The sequence below is a fragment of the Pleurodeles waltl genome, chromosome 6 (genome assembly GCF_031143425.1).
Source record: "Pleurodeles waltl isolate 20211129_DDA chromosome 6, aPleWal1.hap1.20221129, whole genome shotgun sequence".
In the NCBI taxonomy this organism is placed as follows: Eukaryota; Metazoa; Chordata; class Amphibia; order Caudata; family Salamandridae; genus Pleurodeles; species Pleurodeles waltl.
This window is the reverse complement of record NC_090445.1, coordinates 1274177003-1274200367: the sequence shown is the minus strand read 5'-3', so window position 1 is coordinate 1274200367 and position 23365 is coordinate 1274177003. Positions and strand designations below refer to the sequence as shown.

General features: G+C 43.5%; 1 protein-coding gene across 1 annotated transcript in view; it reads right to left on the bottom strand.

The window, feature by feature from the left end:
• LOC138300801 (microsomal triglyceride transfer protein-like) overlaps nucleotides 1-23365 on the bottom strand; it is a 498282-nt gene that overhangs the window by 331080 nt on the left and 143837 nt on the right. Inside the window, exons 4-5 of the mRNA XM_069240573.1 lie at nucleotides 21512-21655; nucleotides 3950-4051 (exon numbers count right to left, since the gene is read on the bottom strand). Of these exons, the coding sequence (XP_069096674.1) occupies nucleotides 3950-4051; nucleotides 21512-21655 (246 nt within the window). The remainder of the gene's footprint in view (nucleotides 1-3949; nucleotides 4052-21511; nucleotides 21656-23365) is intronic.

Genomic DNA, 23365 nt, shown 5'->3' with positions numbered 1-23365 from the left:
CACCCCAGACCTCAATCCTTCTTTAGCTAGAGATGCATCCTCTGATTCTTTTAAGAACAGTAGTAATTCTAGCGCCTTTTCCATTAATGTCTGCTATTTCAAAGAGTATTCCCAGCAAGGCCCAGGCACCCGATGGGCGTTCCCATTGATGTTTTTATACAAAATCCAACTTTTTGGGACCCCTTGCTGACAAATGTATTTCGAGCTGTCTTTACGGCTGAAATACCTTGTTTCTGGAGGAAATCTGCTATAGTCCGCATCTTTAAGAAAGGCAACAGAGGGAACCCAAGAAGTTACCACCGATTTCTCTTTTAGACTACTCTGTCAAGATCTTTGGAAGGATGATGCTCCAGAAATTGAAAGACTGGGCCGAAGACAAAGGTTTTCTCTCTGGTGTCCAGTTCGGTTTTGGACAAGGTGTGGGCACAGTGGAGCACTCCCTCAATCTGCTCCTGATCACGGGAAAGAATGCTAAGGCCACAAATGGCTCCTTACATCTTAATCATCATGGATCTTTCTAGTGCATTCGATCTGGTGGGCAGGGGTAGGTTGTGGGACCTAATGACAAAGTCGATTGTGGATAGCTCTCTGCCTGAAGTCCCTAAGCGCCTGCACTTGGATATACTAGCCCAGTTGTTCCCAACCTTTTGAACTCTGCGGACCCCCACATTATTATTACTGTAACCCAGGGACCCCACTGAATCATTATTAGAATTCTGGGATCCCTCCCTCCACTGAGTCATTACTGGAAGACGGGTACCCCGGCTTAAACATTGTTGATAATTTGAAATGCAAAACAATACAGAAACAAGCATTCATCAAACACGTACACAAATCATTGCACATTTTATTTAATGTGCAAACGGAAATAAATAAGAAATGATTTAATTTTGAGAGGGATGTTGGAGCTTTTCTAAATTCAATTAAATCACACATCATTAATACTATATTCTGATTGATGCACCTGTACTGCTCCCACAAATCAATCTGAGGATACTAATTTAATTTTTAGTCTCCAATTCCACGTTGCTTGACATTTACAGTACAGTAAACATTTTCAATTGTACATTTAGCCACTTTAAGTATCTACACTTTAATAATCTGTTAATACTATTTCATTTTCTAAGCAGCCACGGACTCCTGGGGAGGCTTCGTGGAACCCCAGGTTGGGAACCACTGACCTAGCCCAAGTATAGTATGAACTTGATGGGGCATGTACCTCCCTTTAAGTTCTGCAAGGGGGTCAGACAGGGCTGCATTTTAGCCCCCTTTCTTTTCCTTTTATATAATTGCTCTATAGTCTTACAGGCCAAAGGGCAGGACCTGCCAATGGTTGGGAATCAATCAATGCCTGTTCTCCTCTATGCAAATGATGCTGTGTTTTTATCACAGACCCAAAATGGGCTCCAGATGTTATTGGATTCCTTTAATGAGTTCATGAGGTATCTGAAATTAAGGGTTAATCATAGGAAATCCTTTGTTGCGACTTTCAACCCTAAAAGTATCCGCTCCTGTAGGACCACCACTGATGAGACTTTTATTATTAAAGTCCGAATTTTTCATTATTTTAGGATTATGCTGGATACAAATTTCAAATGGCATAAGCTTCTGACCCAGAGAAGGCTCAAAATAGAAAATCTGGGTGATACTATGTTTAAATGAGCCTAGAGGCTTAACAAAATCCTGCTAATTAACTCTTTGCCCTCTATAGGGCTAAATGCCTCACTTTTGGTATGTGCAGAGCTGTAGTTTAGAGGTATGTGGATTGCAATCACCTACAAACTGTTGAGAATAAATTCCTTGCCAGACCGTTGGCAGTACCAAGATGCACTGCCATTATTATTGCTCAAACAGAGGTTAGAATACCACACATAGAGGACGTGATTAGGATGGCGCCACTTTTACTGTGGGCAAAATTCTGGAGCTCCCCCACCCAAAATGTTCCTGCCTAGTCCTGGCAGACTGCATTAAAGTGAAAAGATAAAAATGCTTGGCTGGCTTATATTAGAAAATCATTTTCAGATCTGGGATCCTGCATTTGGTTCAATTGCCTGGGGAAATCAGCAATAATTTGAGAACTCTTATTCAAACTCTTTTTGAAAATAACAGGGATCTGAAACGGGCAACTAAGTCCCAGACTTTGGATAATGTTCCTTATCATCTGGAGTTAACAGCTGTTGTGAACTCCTAACAAGGAACACAGGTTCTATTTGACTTGTTTTAGGCTGCCTACAGCTCATTTCTTGGTAGCTTTACTAAACAAGGTAGTTAGATTTCCTCCTTGCTCTGCTGCCCACATGAGAACACTAGCCAGTAATCTTTTATCCATTTTATGTTTTTTGCTGATTTTATTCTGTTTCCAGAGCCCAGTGTTCTTTTAAACTTAGGTCAGCATAACTGAGTTTGTAATTTCTCCAGTGCCTGAAAAGTGAGCTCATTTGCCAAGCAGTAATTAGTTATATATGCTGTTCATCAGTTGCATCTGCTGCCAGGAAGGTGCGGGGGCAGCACTACGATCTGCGTGTACAGGAGGGGGGTTGGGGGGCAGTAAAAAGAATAAATAAATAAATGTACCCGCCCCTCCATGACCCGCCACTCCAGCTGCCTCTCGTCTTCTTCCCTCCCCAACCAATCCCAAAGCTTCTCTCATGCTGTTACACAGCACAAAAGAAGTGCTGAAATTGGCCTGAGCGGGCAGGAATGCCGCTCGGGGAGAGAGTGGGGCACTGCGTTTGGTCTCCACTGGGCTGTGATATACAGCCATTGGAGAGTTTCTAAGTGCACATGTCTGTTTGGCTGGCTGGGCAAACTGACATGCACACTTAGAAGCGCACCACTACTCCTACTCCACTTGGTGACGTGAAGGAGGCTGGTCCCGCCCTACTAAAGCGGAAAAATAAAGGGATAATAAAATACTTTTAGAAAGGGATAATAAAATACTTTTATTATCCCTTTTTTTTCTGCTTTCAGCAGCGGGGTGACGCTCCACCAATATAGCGGTGTGCCACCCCTGCCGTTCAAACAGGATCAGAACAACCATGAGGGCTTCTGCCCATTCAATCCTGTGGCATTATGTTTCATTATTTCAAATTATCTGTCAGTCTGAACTGTTTTATATTGTTTTCGCCCTCATATGTATAGTCTGCTTCGACTGTACTGTTCCCACATTTTAATTGTTTTAATTTTTCAGTTTTTTTTTTTATGGCTAAATTAGCTGAATAAAGTATGTGCCTAGCATGTAACTGTCTAATTGGTTCCCACATCCCTCACACACAGTTACAGCAATACTGTCTACCTGGGAATATCGGATGAAAAATATACAAAATTTAGCGGTTGACTAGCTGACAGAAAGTATGGCCAAATCATTGTTGGCTTGCCTGGGCCAAGTCCACTGGCTTTCGCCTATCAGCTAGGTTCTGATCCGAGATCTCTCCTTCAGCAAAACTGCAGTCTATGGTAAAGGCCTATTCTTCATTGGTATTAAATTTCCTTTTTATCCTCATTTCCAGCTATGTTTTTCGTCAAAAAACCCCATGACTATTCCGCTCTCTAAAAAAAAAAGCCTATAATAAAGGTCAGGCAGATTTTATGACCAATGGTATAAACTCTGAATCCACTTAGCTTTCTAACTTGAATTTTTTTGTCTAGTTTGTGGGCTCCACATTTTATTCAGTGCTTATTCATTTCCATTAAATTGCTTTTGTTATGTTATGTTAGCATATATGTTTTTAGAGCTGTGTAATAAAGGTGCACCTATATAGGATAGGTGCTTTTATATAGGATCTATCTAGGATGTAGATTTACAGGCCTGAATATTCATATTTATTATTACTTTAAAAATTAGAAAGCAAAATGTACCCACTTTACAATATAATCCCAGGAGTAGATTTAGGTTTGACATAGTGAACAATTCATTCAACATCGTTTCTTGCTTTACTTGGCCAAATACCTCAATGCCTGAATGCAGCTGGAGCTGAAACAGACTGACGAGACCACGTTTCAGATCCAAGGTCTGGCTGCTGCCCTCCGAGGTTCCATAGAAGCCCTCCACCTAGAAGAAAAGATCGGCAATCAGAGATTACAAGTGCTGCTCACCCTGACCTTGCGAGCACCACTAAATTATGCTGCAGATAGCACTTCATTTTAATTTCAAGGTGATGCAGGTTTAAAGGTCTGCAGGAACACGAAATTCTTTAAAGGTACAAACTGCACACAAATAACAGAGGCTATAAAACATCGCTGTGCATATACAATATACACCAGAGGGGATTAATGCTCTCATGAAATCCATCCTCCATAACCAGTGCATCCCCTTTATCATGTGAAAATAGCATTCAGGCAATCAAACACATCTTTCATGGAGCAACCACAGCCGCTCTAGAAAACAAGTATCATCAATTTCACCGTAGATTAAAAAGGCCATCTATTTATTGACTGCTGTCAAAAGCTCTCATCAGTGGCGAACTGCAACATAGAAAAGGCACTGGCACCAAAACAAAAGTGGCCCATTATTGAATCAGAAAGGTAAAAAGTGCCCATGTTTACATATTGTGGCAGATTCGAACCTATCAAGCACGCTGTCGAACTGATTTGCAATGTATGGAAGAGTGCATGGATTTGAGCTTGCTGCAGGCAATGTTTCATTTAATAACAGGGAAATCAACATTAAAACCCACCGGCCCAGTAGATCATAAAACGGTCCTAAAAACTGTCCCACACACTGACATGTCAGACCAGCCCGTCGGCCAAAACCTAATTGCCATATGGGCAAACCCTACCTGAGGGTGATCCAGGATTCAAGCCCATTTTTAAGATGGCACAAGCTGCCCACTCACTTTGCAGACAACAGTGCTGTACCATAGACTATGACCAATGGAATGCTGGCTTTCGGCTTGCACAGATCTCTGCACTGTGTGGGTTATGATTTGTGGAGCCTTCAGTTTTGTAATGTGGCACTAAGATACCCTTTTGGGTGAACATTTGTGCTTTAGTAAACTGCTACCTACATACGTACCTACCTGGCTACTTCAACTGCACCCGAGTGCTGGCACACTCATTTTAAGTGTACTTTTGCACACTAGAGAGAGCAGTATATGTTTAGAGAGTGGTGGTGCTTGCTATAAGCCATCTAATGTATTGTAGGGCTCCTGGCCATTTGTTGGATTCATGCATACAAGGACTACTTTGTTATGGAGGCCCCTTAGAAGCTTGATTCAGGGGTGTGCTGGTTCAAATCCTAGCATCATGGCACACTCTGCCACCCATTTTTAGGCAACCTCTACCCCCACTTGAACCATGGGAGGTCCAGATGGATTTTCCTTACCCTATACTAGAGGCTAGCAGGGAATTAGACACTATAGGATGCTTCCTTCTATGTTGTTGAAGACAACGCTGACGTCCACAACGTCACTGTGGAGTAGGATTTTACAGTCCCCCTTGGACTCCAGGTCCAGGTGAGACGGGGTGATCCATCTGGGCTTGTCCTGACCTAATGCCCTTCTGTTCATCCACATGCAATTCTTTCTGTTTGGCCTATGAGATCACTATTTTCAAAGAGAGACTTAAAAAGGATTTAAAGACACAGTTCAAAGGGGACATTAGTCAGCGAGCTGAGAAATTGCTCTGCAACCCAGTTTTAAAGTCAGGACAAAGTGTCACCCACATGTTGGAAATCCTGTGTAAATGTTTATTGCATCATTACTTAAAATCTTCACCTCATGTACACAAGCATGGATAAAATTATCACATATAGACCATAAAAATGTTTAGGCTAAAGTTCATTCAGAGCAGCATTATCATTGCTCTAACACCGTAGTTAAAATTTGAGACTGTTTAGCTCATTAAAGCCATACAGGTAAAAGTGTATCCAGGGGGATTAAACTGTTTGTGCAATTATGATAGTGACGCACAGCGTCTTTGCCCGGGACTCCCAAGAGCAGTTTGGCTCCATTTATCTCCTTAAGGGTGCTCATGCTAAAGTGTATTCACAAGGTTGTAAGCTTCAAAACAAGCCTGTGACAGGCAGACCTAGCAGCAACAAATTTTATCTAACATTACCAAAGCTATATAAATTTTTTAGCTCATTGAACCATAGGGATTAAAATGAGTTTGAAAGGTTAAAAACTATGGGGGTCATTCCGACTTTGGCGGGCGGCTACCGCCGCCCACCAGGCGGAAACTGCCATGCGGCCGCACTCACGCGGCCCCCATTCCGACATTCCCACTGGGCCGGCGGGCGCAAACCAAGTTTGTGCCCGCCGGCCCAGCGGGAATGAGGCCGCAACACAGGAGCCGGCTCCGAATGGAGCCGGCGGTGTTGCGGCCGTGCGACGTGTCTCGAACCGCCAGGGTCAGAATGACCCCCTATATGAGCAATAACAATAATATCGGTTATGGCAGCAGCATCATTCGACTCTCATCATACTACAATAAAACTTAATTATGGGCACTCCTCAGTCACAATTTAAGAAGATGTGAATTACTGAAATCATTCAGGCTAAATGAGCGCTAAAAGGTCATTAAAAATTGGGTGCAGTAAACTCTCAGTTCATCTCTTATTATGGCAAGGAACTTAGAGATTCTTGCTAATTCCATAGGAATCGTGCATTTGTAGACGTAGTAAATGGCCTCCTTACATGATCAAATACGTTGCTGCAAAATTATTGGCCTTAGTTAGAGGCACCTTTGTGGTAGCAGTTCCACACAGCAACACATTAGATGGATCATCGATTATGTGGCTTTAGTGCATATTCTGCACTGCTGTGCAGCTGCCAACTGTGATTTCCAGTGTACTCTAAATTCTGTGATTGGCAGAGTTAGGAGTCAAGAGTTCAAGGTGTTCCAAAAAGCCTTCTACCCAGGGTGGCTTTCAGATACAATGGGCAGACCGTGTCCACATACGAGTTGTAAAGTCCCAAGGCACATGGAATCTGCCTGATCATGGAAAAGTCTTGTTCTTTCAAATGGGTTCTTCCTTGTTTCTTCAGGATGCTCTTTAAGAATGGCAGGGTAAGGGTTTCTGTTTTTTGTTATCCGTGATGAGGTTTAATGTTGTGACCGCCCTATGGAATTATAGCACCCAGGGACCGCATTCATGTTTAAAGATTATGTTAACTGCGTATTTCTTGAACCCAGAGTCAGCCCTGATTACTTGGTGGTAGTACCCTATGATGTCTTGGATGTCCCGAATATGGATTCCATATTCATATTCACCAAGGTCAAATTCTAGTTGTAACAGTGTGCACCTTGCGGTTCTTGGGAGGCCAAAGATTTTCCTATAAGATGCTATAAGCAATGTTCTTGGATGTTTGTGACTTTTCTGTGATGAGTAAGATGCCCAAAGCTTATTATGAGTAAGAATTTGGCCCGGATGACTCTACGTAGCCCATCCATTGTTGCACACTTTAGCTTATGATGTAATTTAGCAACAGCAAATGCGGTTTTTGGCTGATTTTTTCCTCAATGGCCCTTGTTTGAAGGAAGGCTTTACCCAAGGCTGACAACCAGACCCCAAGATAATTGTATTTATTAGTGGTGGCAATAGTCAAGGGCCTAATATTCCATGACAAACGGAGTTATCTGGCACATTGATCAAAGATTAAAACTGGTTCTTGTAGCGTTGACTGTAAATAATTTGATGGTGTTAAAGACAGCAGGATGCTCAACACCCTCCTTAATCCAACCTGTGTGTGGTCTAGGATTACCAGGGTGCTGGACCTGGACCTTTTTACATGGTCATCCTCAAACTTTTTGCCTTCCTCCTCCTATTTTTTCCTGAATTCTTTTTTGTTGGCTCTAGGGCCCTCATTACGAGGGTGGCGGTCGCAATGGCGGTCAGACCGCCGCAGACAGGGCAGTCCAACTGACACATTATTTCACTGGCTGATCCCCCACGGTCATACCGCCGACACCGCCAGGCTGCAGCCAGCCTGCAGCCTGGCAGTCCCGGTGGTTGTAATCAGCCAGGGCAGCGCTGCAAGTAGCGCTGCCCTGGGGGTATTACAAGTCCCCATCCACCAGCCTTTCTATGGCGGAAAACACAGCCATGGTAAGGCTGGCAGAATGGGGATGTCGAGGGGGCCCCTGCGCTGCCCATGCACTTGGCATGGGCAGTGCAGGGGCCCCCATGCACACCCCCATCATGCATTTCACTGCCATAATTACGGGCAGTGAAATGCGTGACGGATGCTGCTGCACCTGATGCACCTCAATCAACATTGCCGCCAGCTCGATTACGAGCCGGCTTCAATGTTGTGGTGAGTTTTCCAGCTGAGCCAGGAGGCTGAAACGCTGTTTTTGGCCGCTGGCCCAGCGGAAAACTCCTAATACGGCGGCAGTCATACTGCCAGCACTGGCGTTATGATGGTGCCCGTGGCTTCGGTGGTCCTTGAAAAAGACTGCCAAAGTTGTAATGAGGGCCTAGGACTCTTAGCACTTTATCACTGCTGATCAGTGCTAAAGTGTTTGTGCTCTCCCTTCTTAATTTGGTATGTCTGGCTTACACCTAATTGGCACATTTAATTTACCTGTAAGTCCTTTGTACAGTAGTATCCCTTTACACAGGGTTGGTAAATTAAATTCTAGTAGTCGGCCAGCAGCGCAGCTTGCGCCACTCACAGAAGTAGCCTTCCACACCTGTCTCTGGCATGCTACCGCAGGCCCTGCATGTGTAGTTTACTGGCACAGGGACCTGGCATCTAAATTTACTTGCCATGCTGGGAACTCCCCTTTTACTACACATAAGTCACCCCTAAGTTAGACCATAGCTAGCCCTATGGCTAATGTGTAGGTGTATTTTTTAATACCATTATAGAAATGCTACTTTTAGAAAGTGGATATTTCTCTGTGCTTATGACTCTGGTGTTTTGCAGCTTGACTCCAATCCATGTCTGGGGCAGAGTGACAGCTGGGCCTTGTGCATACTTTTCAGACACCCTGTAGACAGGGAGGGTGGAGGTGTCACAAGAGTGCATCTGCATACTGAATGATCTTTCTGGGCTGCGAGAGGGAGAGGCAGGGCGCACCTGCATTTGTAAAGGCTGTGCCCTGGCCTCACACAAAGGGCTTGTTTACCCCCCACTGATGTCTCGAGCCTGTGCTGGAGGAGAAAGGGGACACTCCTGGAACCCCTTCGCCCCCTTTTGTGGAGGCTGCACAAAATAGATATAAGTACAGGGGGTTTCCCCCCACATTTTTAGACACTAATAGTCTACTGAACTGGACATTGAATGCTGCAAGAGGACTCACCAGACTCTCTTGAGGCACTCTGTTATTTGAGGTGTGCTCCAGCAGGTAGTGCAGGTGCAAGATGTTTGAGAGGTTCTACACCAGAAAGGAAAGCATACTGCTGGAAAACAGCTGTCCATGCGAAGGTTCATTGGAATGGATTAGATAGTGATGAGTGTGCAACATCACATTTACTGTCATCCGTGTGTCGATGAGGGCTTGAATGCACTGTCCTTGTATTTCAATTGGGAATTTTGGCTACAACCATTGACAGGGTTGGCTTTAGCACTGGTGACACCCATTGCAACTATAATTTTTGGTGCCACCCCCACCCCCCCCCCATGACCTCCTCCTCAGATCTCCTCACTACCACCAGGAAAAAGTGCCCCTCATCTCTCCGTAGACCATCTATCACATACATTTAATTTGTTTTAAATGGTAAAGGCTGGCTTTACTAATTAGAATGTATATCTACTCAAACTAATGCTTTTAGCAACATTAGGAAAAGATAATGAAAGACTGGGGGGAAAACATAAAATTTTAACCTATGTTATGCAGCTCTTTGATGACAGTTTGTGACAGCCACTGTTCTATATTAGAGCTGTATCTTATAAAATGCGGAAACAAAAAAAGCTTTGTGACAAAAGTAGTAATCTACTCAGCTATCAACATAAAATACAGTTCTGTGATCTGCACTGCACGCATTCTTTGATGCAGGCATATTAACCCTCAACGCTACTTTATGGCAAGTCAAAATGCCACTAGACAAAACTCCATCTCTCTTTCTATCAGGAACATTAATAACAAGAGTTATCTTGACATTTTTATTGCTACCTGAAAGCTGACAGCACAAGGAACTCTGCAGCAGGTGATTTAAAATCGTAAGTTATTGCTAAACACAGTGCCCCACCCCAGGTCAGCACCCCCCTTCCTAGGTCAGCACCCAGTGCAGCTGCACCTGTTGCCCTGCCCAAACCTGGCCCGGACCATTGATTATATATCCCATGTGAATCAGGAATGTTGATTCATTAGAAAGAAAGAGGTAGCTGTGGTTATATCACACATACTTTGACTTCTGACATTACGGGAAGGTGCACATCCTTTGATCCTGTATCTCAGGAAGTGATGCCATATGACATTTTTTATGATATCAAAATAACAAATAATCAGTGAAGTCAAGTGCACACCACAAAGACAAAATATACTGATAAATCACAGGAAGACAAGACATTCAAAGATCAGTAGCCATGGCCTAAATTAACTCAAATGGATGACTTATTAAATATAAACTGTGTATTTGACTTGAATTACTCCTTAACATTAAGTTGGTTTGTTTTGTGATGGCTTGTTATTCACTATCATTCATGATAATTTCAGTGGTGAAAGTGTTATTCAAACAATTTTTATTGCATTTACAATATTGAAACTTGGAAACATGTTGAATAAGTGTACATTCTTTCATTTATTTAATTTTATGATCTAACCTAAAGAGTGTATAACTGAAATTGTGCACTGCAGAAAGTAAAGACTGCTCATGAGGCAGTGTTTAACTGCTCTTGGCACTGGCTTTGCTCTGTTGAGGGCCCGCTTAGCCACTCTCTCCATTACTTAACCCCAAGTGAAAATAAAAAGATGGCTTCCATCTTTCTTTTAATACATTGACTGAAGCAATTGCAACCATCATCTGTTATTGGGGAATATGCCCGGAGGAGCCTCTTAGGCAAGCCTTGTTAACAAAGCTTCTATGCTCAACTTCAGTGCCACAACAGTCATTATCCTTTCCCATTCTCTCCTGCATCTACCAGTGGTCTTTCCTGTCTCAAGTATCTCTGATGCTACCACATAAACTGCACTGGAACCGCTCTTCGGCTGAAGGTGTGCCGAGTAGAACAGTCTTGGGATTGGCAAGTTCTGTAGTTCTCCTTTGGTGCTTCAGTGAGAGTATGCATCTTTCACACTCTGGGTGTATACATAGTTTATAATCTGGGTGTACCAAGTGTTACTAGTAAGTGTTAAGAGCATCATGGAAGGTGGCATCCACTGTGTGTTCGGCAGCAAGATGAAGAATATGTGTACATCATCTCCTGTCAGATGCAACATTTAACCACTTGAGCTAATCTCTCTCTCAGTGCTGTTTAGGTAATGTTCAAGCCTTGTTACGTTGGCAAAAGAGTTCTATGCATTATGTTAATCAAAGTACTAATAGTTCCACTGCAATGTTATGCACTGAGAAGCCATGTTAGTGTGCATTAACCATAGACTAGTCATCTAACTTATGTGTTATTGAGATTAAATTTCATGTTTGAGTCATTCTTCTGTTATTATATTTTAGACTCTAAACTAATTTCTTGCATTAAAACAATATTAGATTTCTGATGAAAAGTGTTTTAAATTTGTATGCAAGAATAGAGAAATGCAGTTATTCGCCACATTAATGGAAATGTTTTCGAGTTATTTGGTTTAAAATTATTGCAACATGAATGCTAACAGTAGTTTATTAATACTGAATTCATAGTTTGTCTCAAATGTTTTATTTGAATGAATTAATATGTTGTCTTAATTCACTTTCATTAGCTTAAGTAAGGCCTGCTAGGCCCTGTATTCGTTACTGGGCAGAAAATGTCAAGCTATCTTGCTAACGTATGCCTTTCTTCCCATGAGAATGCTACCTTGGTAATAGATGTCTATTGTTTTACGCATAGTTATTTTAGAAAGTCGGCCTTGAGGATGGAACATTTAGGACTGTGGACTGACAATGTGCAACAATGTTGTAATCTTGCATGGAAGAGTACAGATAGACACCGTTCTCATGACAAACCTGGGAAACCACACCAATGTTTCAAGTTGGAGTCATATGACCGATTCCAATTGGATGTTATCCTTTCAATGTCAGGTGGACTGATAAGCTGGCAAATCATCTTGACCTATGAACTTTAAATTACCGATCCCCAGCTGGACTGCAGTCAGAAGACTCCCCAAGATGCAGAATCTGCACTTCCCGTTTCAGAATACTTTCTGACACTCAGCGCTGCACGCTGAACCCCTTGGACTCTGAGAGGTATTGTCCTCTTTGCCCTTGCCTCTTTCAAAAGCCTTGAAAAGACAGAGATTTTCCCCTAATCCAAAGAAGAAGACTCTTGACTGAACTTCTGAAAAGGTGACGTCTCCTTTTTTACTTACTTTTTTGCTTATTTTAGTTAGGGACGTAGTTGCCCGAAAAAAATGTTTTACAAATTATTTTCGCACTGTTTTGTCTTTTGCCCACATGTGTGCCGCGCAGCACGTTATTCTTTGAGTTGCTAATCTATAGGGTTTTCCCTTGTCCAAACTAGCTGAACCTTGATGATCTGAATTGCCTTAATGCTTCTTAAAACTGAGCAACGCCCAACGCTTGTTTTCTGCTCACCAGATAATTCTGATGATGTTTCGTATTGTATTTGTTGAATGCCTAGTTCTTTTTGTGTTAGTTTGCCTAAACCTATGACGTCACCCAGGTCAACCCTGGTGATACTGTATCTTTATAACTTTGTCTTAAGAACTGTCTACGTGACTTTGAGTTTAAGTTTGCAATAAAACCCCTTAACTTTATTTCTGATTGGAGTTTTACTTGTATGGCCACAGTGGTCATACTGTGTAGTTGAAATTTGTTGTCTGGTTTTCCACACCCTTATGCTGGGATCAAAGTTCTGTTGACCTGGTGAGGCATTAATTCCTGCAAAGGAAGAAAGTGCTCCAGCAATGCCATTGTGCTTGTTTGCAGTTTGAGGTCTGTGATGGTGACTTTTCACTTATTTCTGATAGTTATGGGGGGTGAGCAAAGTAACGTACTAATGTTGTTTTCTGTGTTGCTCGCGGGCACTCGTCGTTCTTTCTGCCATTCTTTCAAGCATATCTGGCACTTCACTTTTAACTGTCCTTGCTTGCGTTTCTTGAGCCCTTTCAAATGATTCTTTTACACAAGTTTTGTATCACCCCAGATTTCTGTCCATTAGCAGGTGGGCCTAAACAGCAACATTGCAGTTGGGCAGATATATATCCGAGCCAGGCAGCTGGTCAGGTGGAGTGCTGTTCATATGTTGAGCAGTTTTGGCACCTTTTGAAGTAAGAGTTTGTTGCATCTCATCCTTGTCACTGATTTTTGGGTCTTTGCACACAAGCACAGTGGTGCATGTACTACAATGACGGATGATTTGGTGGTGAACTGCATCTGCATTCACACATGCTGCCTGCTGATGCTTTTACTGAGCCTGCAATGTACAGCAGGGCAAACCATTCATCTTTACTGGCGGGAGAACTCAGGTTTGACTTTAACCTAGAAAAGGTATCCCTACACTTTCATGAACATAATAATTGCTTAAAATACCAGTTTGGGCTATTTCCTATTAAAGGTAATGCACATTCCTCTATCTGAACCATCTTAGTCCGTCCAGATGAAGCACATGCTAACTGTTTAAAGAGAAATGATCCAATGAAAATGCTGTTGTGACCACATCTAGAGGAAATTAATGATGAGGCTTGCAAGCAATGCTGCCCTATGTGTTCCCATGCATCTGACAGCTTCCTGTATCAGAGGCCTATGGTCGAGGGTTGTTCAAAGTCAAACACCACAGGGTCTCTATATATTTTTGTGTTCTGGCTACAGACAGCTACAGCTGACAAATCTCGACACAGCCTTTTAACCCATACCTCAGAAAGACAAATTTTGCTCTAGATTTTACAGTTTTCGTGTTAGTCTCAGTTGCCTTGCTCCTTTTTGTTGCTTTTTCCCTTTTTTGTTTGACCTGCCCAAACAAACGTTTTAATTACACCAATAGTAGATTTGTCATTCTTCCTGATCCAAACCCAACACTGCTAATAGATCCACAAAACACCTGTTTGCTGCCTTTTAGTGCCACCTACTGATCACTAAAAAAAATACAGCAGCAATATAAAAATATAACGTCAATCATTTTCTTTTTTTTGCTGTAGTGTAATGTACTGCAGTAAGGTGCATGCCAGTCTGCTGTGCCTCCATACAAATGAGACCAAAAAAAGTGGATATTTGCACCTATTATTTTGACATTGAACATACGAACAAGTACTTATCTTCAGTAACACATTTTCTGGCAGAGGCTCTATCTAACCGCAGAACTCTCACCTTGTATATTCCCCCAGGTGCAAGACTGGATCTGGAAACTCTTGTTAGCAATGCCCTCACGCATCAGCAGGTGGCTTTGTGCGGCTCCATGTCAGATCCATCCTGCCCCGGATGTGACATCGGGGCCAATACATTTGCCCCACCTTCATGCGCCAACTTCAGTTTCTTTCTGAGCTCTTGCTGCATCATCCGATGCTAAGTCAATAGGAATCAGAAGACTAGTACGCACATATGTAAACTGAGATACTAATGAATTGTATGAGACCATTCCATGAAACAGGCAAAGGCGAAGGAGGGTTAGTGAGAAATCTGCAGTTAGAGAGAGTCTCTACCAGAGAAAGAGTCACTGAAGTAAGTAACTTGTTCCTCTGATAGAAAATTCTAACCCCAAATTACCCAAAATGTGAACAGATATCAAAGCAGCACCATCCATGGAGGTGGATGTGTGGCATAGCTGAAACCAGGAAATCCTACAGGATAGCTGGGGTAAAGTGCCTATCATGTCAGACCGGGCTGTTCAGGCAGTAATGCTTCATGAACACATGAAGGGACACCTATGGAGCAGCCTGGCAAATGTCCACTCTAGCACAGTAGTAGCAGACTTTAGCCTTGTGGAACATGTGTAAGCCTTCTTCTTGGCTAGCCCATAGCAAATCTCAATACAGTATACAATTCATCAAGAGATGGTTCTCTTTTGCATTACTATGCCCTTTTTGGCTCCAGAGAAACTGACAAAAAAGTTGGTAGTCCAGTTGGTGATCCCTTGTTGGATCCTTTATATAAACTAAGGGGCACCTTAGGCTCCAAGCAGGCTCCTCCTTGGAGAGGTGAGGTGAAGCATAGAGGGGCATTGAGGTAATGGATTGTACTATTGAAAGGGCTGGACTACTTTCAGCAGGAATGCCACTTTTGACTGAAGGATATGTTTATCCAGGAAGAATGAAATGTATGGCTGCTGGACAAAGCCTGATGTTCGCTCACTTACCTGGCAATGAGAAACACTGCCATGATGGCCAAAAGGTGGAGAGGGCAGCTATGCTTGTCTTATGGGGAGTGCACTTCACATAGGTGAGGTTCAAATTAATTTCCCACTGCAGTGTCACAAAAGGTGTTGGAATGAGACATGTGGATCAGCCTTTTAAAGAAATGCATCACAACAGGTGATTTAAAAAGGGAGGGCTAATCTGGCAAACATATAAAGATTAAAATGGTCAAAAGACAACTCCTGACAGTTACCACAGCAGGTCCTTGCCGGGCTAATGAAAAACAAAACAAGAGAACATCAGACAAATTTGCATTCAAGGGCTGGATGTTACGTGAGGAACACCAAACCACAAACTTTTCCCAGCGTACTGCATAAGCACTTTTGGTAGATGGATGCCTTGCTGCCGAGAGGGCGCCAACCATTTCAGGACGAAGACCAACTTTTGTCATTCAAGTGCTGCGCATGAAGGTGTAGGTTGTGCAGGCTCAGGTGTAGGCCCTTGGCGAGCTGCAACAACAGGAAGTCCCCCTGAAGATACAGCAAGATTGGAGTACTAATGCTCATGGCCAAAAGTTCAGGATACCACATCTCCTTTCCAGTCCAGTGCAGCTCAGATGACGTTTTCTTAACTTTCTTGATCTTTCTCTGTATTCTGGGCAATAGAGGTAAGGGCAGAAATTAGTACAGGGGCTATAAGAGAGAACTTTAAATGAGTAAAAGGTTTTGAAACTGCATGTTCTCTACAGTGGAGAATGGATCGATATAGGATTCTCCTCACTGTTGTAGGATGCCTTGTGCCACCTCTGAGTGCAACTGCCATTTGTGATCCACTAGGCACTGTCAGCTGAGTTTGTCTGCCCTGGCATTTAAATATTCCATCAGATGTTGGTGACCAGGGTGATGCCCTGAGCATTCAACCACTTGCAGAGATGTACAGCCTCCCAACACAGAACCCACGACCCCAGGCAGCCCAGTTTAGTATGGCACAGTGTGGTAGTCTGTGAGCACCTGAATCTCTTTTGCCCCTGATGGTCTAGAGGAATGCCTTCAGCATCAAACAAAATGTTTGCAACTCCAGTAAGGTCATACATAGGCCAGTCTCTAATCTCTACCTCCCCCAGATGACCTCTCTAACCCAGCAATGATGCATCCCTCATGACCGGGGCCCTGGGAGGGGTAGAGAGAGAGGCCTGCCGACGGTCCACTGGCAATCACACAGCTGCCACTGCAGGTCGTGCGCAGTTTCCTTCATCACATGGATGGATTCTGACATGTTTACCTGGAGTTAAGTCTACTGAGACTTCAGATCCTGCTGCAGAGACAGCATGTGCCACCTGGAGTGGTCTACAAGCAGGATGCAGGAGGCCAAGAGGCCCAGCAGCCTCAGAGTCACTCTCACTGACACCCAGGTCAAGGGTTGAAACATCTGTATCATGGCCTGAATGTCCTGAACATTAGTTGAGGTGGAGGGAAGGCTCGGAAGAGCATCATAGCTAGGATGTACCCAATTAAGGGGAGCCATTGTTTAGGACTCAGTAGTGACTTTGACATGTTGATGGAGAAATCCAACAATGGAAACAAATCAGCCATTGTTTGGAGGTGGCTTACAACTGTTTGACTAACTCTTACAAGGGTAACTCTTACTCCCATGGGAATTTAGGTTAAACATTTTTGCTAAAAACTGTGGTTCTTATTGGCATCAATAAGCATCACAATGTTAATTTTGTCAGCAAAAATGGCCATGAACAATTAATGTTCACAAGAGAATGAAAGAGACCATTACTCCAAGGTACAAATATCATAGTTCTTTATAAAAAAACATGAAGCGTACATATAAACAACAGACAAGTGCATCATGTCCCAAGTAAAGGCGAACCACCTTATAACAATAATGGACAAACAATTCCAGGTATTAGAAGACAGAAAGTGCGTTCTGAAATAACGAACAACCATCTATATTTGAGTCCTTAGGTATAATAATCCTGAGTCTGTTCTTGAGTTATGCTTGTTAGGATTACAGCTATTATTGCTCACAAATTTTACATTGTGATATGTAATAATGTAAATGAGAACCACCGTTTTTAGCAAATATTATGAATGTCTGAGGCAAACCTGCCTTCAGCAGTTAGTCCTCGAGGTATAGGAAGACTGGTATTCCCAACCTCAGTAGACAGGCTGCAACCACCACCATCATCTTCGTGAACACTGAGGTGCACTGGTGAGGCCAAATGGAACTACAAAGCCTTGAAAGTGGTTATGCCCAACTGAAAACGCAGATATCATCTATGGGATTGTAGGATGGGATTGTGAAAATAGGTATCCTGCAAATTCAGAGCCACCATGCAGTCTCCTGGGTCCAGGGAAAGAGGACTTGAGTGAGGGAGACCATTTAGAACATGTCCTTCAGGAAGAAAAAGTTCTGAGGGCAAAGACTATGGATGGGCTGGATGGGCATACTTTCCTGCACCTGGAAATAAGGCGAATAATGGCCAGTCCTGATCACTGGTGCTGGCACCCTGTCTATTTCTTCCTTGGCGAAGAGAGCCTAAACCTCTCTGCAGAGTATGGACAAGTAGTCCTCCAGGAGGTTTTCTGGTATTAGAGGTATGTCACTGGGATAGGATAGGAAAGGTAGGGATTTGCAGCAACCATTGATCGGATGTGATGCTCTTCCACCCAGGGAGGTAAAAGGTAATACATCACACCACCGAGCAATTGTGAGCTACAAAGAACAATTTAAAGTGATTTTGTGGCAGCTGTAGGAGTTGGGGCAGGGGTTTGTGTAGAGCGCTGCCCCTGGGTGCCTGGATCCACTCTTCCCGATCTTTGATCTCCACCCCTAAAGGCCTGAGAGGTCTGTTGTTGCTGAGGTCTGTATGAGCTCTGCCTCTGCTGCTATATCCTTCCAAAGCTTTAGAAGGGGTGAAGTTGTTGGGGAGGAGGGCCTGCCAAACCTGCAGGGCTATGCCTAGGGAGCAAGTGGTGACTTTGCTCTCTTTGAATCTTTATAAGTGCAAGTCCTCCATTGGTACAAACAGTCTAAAGCCGTCCAAAGACATGTCCTTCAGGGACTGTTGTACATCATTAGAGATGCCCATGCAGCAATGCCATGCAAGGCGCTGAAGCAACATAATGGTTGCAACTGCCCTACCCAGGCACTCAGTTGTGCGCTGAAGTGAATGAATAGAATACTTCGCCAAATCCTGCCCATCCGTTGCGAGGAACTGTAAAGTTGAGTTGGGCAAATGTCATCTGGGACTGCTGGCAAGATATCACAACCCTATCCCCCAATGCATGCAAATGGCTGCCCAGCAGGCAAGATGTATAGATGGTCCAAAGTGCAATGCTGGAAGAAGAAAACATATGTTTGGTGAATGTCTCTAATTTCTTTGATTCCCTATCAGGTGGTGGTGTTGGAACAATATTTGAGTTAAAATGACTTGTGGATACATTCACCACCTAGCTGTCCCAATTAGGATGCTGGAGAAGAGAATCTGGACCTCTGGGAGAAAGCCCGTGCCCTCCTGCTATTTGACTATGTACTAGTGGGTAGAATCCTGGCTTTGCCCAGGTACCCACAAGGACCTCCAGGAGGACTGCTCTAAGGGGCAGAAGAGGTTCCTGGTTTGTTTGCCAAGGGTTAAGCATCTCTTTTATAACATTTGTTTTCACCTCTGCAGTAGGCAGTGTGAGGTCTAACACTTCTGCCACCCTCCTGATAACTGCTGCAAAGGAGGATGACTGTCAACATAGTTGAGTTTGGGGGAAAATAAACCTATGTCTGGTGAGGTGTCCAGGCCACTTGAAATGGAAATGGTTATCTTTACTGGGGTGTCAGGATCACAGTCATCATCATCAACTGGTTGATATGAGGTTTCGGGGCCCAAGTAGTACTTAAGGTGATAAGGCTATGACCTCATGGGAGGAGGATTCCGACCTTCATAGTCCAATAAATTTAACGGGTCTCTGTCCAGCATCGGTGTCATTAGAAACAGCACTGAGAGCCTGGGTTGTGGCATCAGAAGTGGTGCCCAAAGCGGCATCGGGCACATCGCCAGAACTGAATTAGGTGGAGCCACATGCGAACGAATGGCCAGTCTTGGAGTGTCGTCGAGTGGCGTAGTTGAGACAGATCTGCCGGCTGTAACACAACTTGAGGCCAACTTGGATTCAGAGGGCCCGATGGGGCTACAGAGGGATCTGGTGGGGCTCCAAAGATGGTGTCTAGGGCCTTCTTGAACTCATAGAGATGTTGTGGTGTCGTCAAAGGCCAGAGAAATTCAGAGAGCATTGAGACAAGTGTCAGAATCGGGCCTGAAACAGGATACCGACTCCGTGGCATGAAGGTGACCAGGGCATTACCCACTTCCAAGTGTCAGAAAGGGGAGAACTATGTCTTGAACTCATATTTTTTACTTTTCTTAGACTTACCTGGACTGCATGACTTCAACGATGTCACACCCTTGAGTTTGACTGAGATCTGGCCTTCTTCGACTTCCTCCGAAATTCCTCCAGAGAAAGTTTGGCTTTGCAGTCTCCTATTGCCTTTTTGCTCATCTTAGCGCGGCAGTCGCAAGACGATGAGTCATGCCTGGGCAAGTGGTGTAAGAAAACTTGAAGGGCCCACCCTGCAAAGGACATAGAGAGGTCCCCAGCCCACAGACCCAGTCATCGTCCGTGCAGAGTTTACTGTGTAAAGGGGCCCCTGGAGCTCTGCCCCCATGCACTGCGGGGGCTAATGTTATGCCACTGGCCTTGAGTGGAGGCATCAGAGACAGACATTGTTGGTGTCCTTCGCCGACCTATAACAGTTTCAATCCATAAATGGCTTAAAGACTTTGGGAGGAGACATGATGCACACTAAAAAAAACTTTAATAGAACAAAATCTCTGTCAGCATTGACATGATTCCAGGAACTCCAGATCCATGTCCTCACTCATGAAAAAAAAAGTACAGACTTCAGCTTGCGAGGGCGGCACAGATATAGCTATATCACATCGGGAGTGATCGGATGCAGAGCTTCACAACGCCATTTGTTGACACATGGTGGAATCGCTTTTGAAAGTTTCGGGATCCAGTTTGGAACCTTGGGAAATTCACAAAGTGAAGAATCCGCTATTAGAAGTCTCTATCAAAATGTAAGCTTTGAATATCACTACAGTTTTATATGTGCCATTCTAGCTTCGCCCATTAGACATATTGGCAGTGTTGGCACCTTAGGATGCTCTCACATGATATTATTCCTAAATAGTTTATACAGCTCTGTCTTTTTCTGCACCATTCCACCTTTATATCTGGCATTTTAATGTTATCAGATACCCCATTGAAACCTATATTCAGCCTCTTAGGGGAGCTCTTTTAGCCCTGGCCGCACTGAAAGCCTTGGATCCATACCAAGGCTTCCCCACAGAGCTTGGAAGCACGAGATTGTGAGAGAAGTGCAGCTCGTAAGAAGAGGGAAACTTTTGTGTTAACTGTGGAAGAATGATTATGGTTGGAGAGAAGAGAAATCATATTTTTCATTAAAGACAATAGATCTAATGATACAAGCATGGTATTTTATACACTCGTTTTACAATGGACTATGTGTAGCCTTTTTCAAATAAAGCATAGTTGCTTCAGTGATGAGTCAATAGTGTTATTTGTGTGGTAAATTAACGAAGTCTTCATCTCACCCTACAAATCCCTCAGTTTCAATATGGAATATGTTGTGTAACATACATGCATGGATCAGCTTAGGACAGATAAACGCTTCTCTATTATAGTCAGCGCATTCTACATATGTACAGGATGACATGAATCATTTGGGGATGTTTTTAGCTTTTAGCCACTGGTGGTCTTCCAGAAAAGATAAAGATCTGACAAGTGTAATATATGTGTTAAAAAAACAAGACATATCTTTGACATAATAAGTGTACATTTTCAAGATATAGAGGTACAGTTACCATAAAATGGAGACCATCTAGTCTAGAAGGTTAACAACAGACATAAATATAGGAATATAATCATTTAGTGCTGCTACATCAAGAAATAAAAGGCTGGAAAACACAGATTGAAAAAAACAGTCAATTTCAATTTTTAATTCATACAGCTCTAAGCCCAATCTGATCAATCTGATCAATATGGAACTTTTTTTTATTCTGAAAAAATTAGACATATCATACCTTTCCTGAATTCCAGTGGAAGATGATCGGCAGTGCAATATGTTTGTAGTCCTCTATACCCAACAGATCCTCAGGGGACAGACCCACGGAGACATTTCTAGTTTCATCGTGTTCTGGCAAATGGTGTATTTTAAAATCATGAATCTGAAGACCAAATGAAATAAAAGGGAAGGGTGGTTACGCAAAAAGTGCCTCAGGTGACCTAAGTGAAAGCACTCACCATCTATAAGTAGCATGCGTAAATTGCGAAATGTTACTAAAGCCACTGAACACTGCAGGCGGCTAAAAAAAACACAAGTAATACAGCAGTGAAGAGCTATCAAAGCTGACTGTAATATGAAACAGCTCACAAAACAGGGTTAGTAATGATAACAGTTTTCCTGCACTAAAGTACAGAGGTAGGGCGTCTTGTGTAGCACAGCTCTCTTTGCTGTAGTGAATATGGAGTCTGACTTAGAGTTTGTTACTGCATTACAAATGTAGTTTGGGTATTGCATTTCAAATGTTGCAGAGGGTCCTGTCATCATTCCAACGACGCTATCACTAGGCTAATCTGAGAGATAGAGTAAGGTCCACCTGCATAGGAAAAAACAAATCACCAGCCCTACCATTTTTAGATCCGGTGGTCTACTAAGGTTCTATTTGCCTATCCTTCACTGCTAGAAAAAACCTGGTGGTAGCAGGCAGAAGAAAAAGAAACACCACGCCCTGGCAGAAAACTTCAAGGGTAAGTGGGGGTCATTAGTTTCTTGTTTTTTTCAAAAACACAGTTCCACTTTGGGAGTTTGTTTTTGAAAAATAAAAACAATCAGTGTGTGGTCATCTGGCTGCCAAACATCAAACTTTCAGTGCCTTAAGAGGAACTATTATGATGGCAGTGATCTCTAAATACGGCAGGTGGTATAGTGCATCAGGACAGCAGATATAGGGGGGGTCATCATGACCCTGGTGCTCTTTTGACCACTATGGTGAATGTGGCGGTAGTACCGCCAACAAGCTGGTGGTACATACCGCCACATTATGAGTGCGGTGGGTTGGCTGCGCCACAAAAACCATGGAGGTAGGCTCTACTGATGACAGGGAATTCCTTCCCTGTAACCGGTAGCCGGCTCCCCCACACCCTCACACACAATATCCCCCCCATCCAAACACCCATCCCCATCCCCCAATTCAAACAACCCCCACCCCTTCAATGCACACACACGCAGACAAGCACCCACCACACACCTGCCCCCACCCTCTACAACCACACATGCATTCACACATTCACTGGCATCATGCATTTGTCCAGAAATACTTGCACGCATTCTTACACACAGCCACACTGATATACACACACTCACTTCACCATTCATACACGCATTCACCCACAAGCATACCACCACGCATACATCACAACACACACAGACGCATTCACACACAGTCTCACACACTAAGGTCCAGATGTAGGTAGGTAGAAATTTGCGACTTGCAATTTGCGAGTCATAGCGACTCGCAAATTGCAACTCGCAAAACGAAATGCAGAAAGGTGTCTCAGACACCTTCTGCGACTCGCTATGGGGTCGCAAAGACCCACCTCATGAATATTAATGAGGTGGGTCGCTGTTTGCAACCCCATAGCGAGTCCATGCACTCACAGGGATGGTGGCCTGCTGGAGACAGCAGACCACCATGTCTGTGACTGCTTTTTTAATAAAGCAGTTTTTTTTTTTCTTTTTGCAACCCGTTTTCCTTAAAGGAAAACGAGCTGCAAAAAGAAAAACTTCCGAAACCATTTGGTTTCGTTTTTTTCGGAGTAGGCAGTGGTCCATAGGACCACTGCCTGCTCTGAACAAATCATTTTTTTGCCATTCG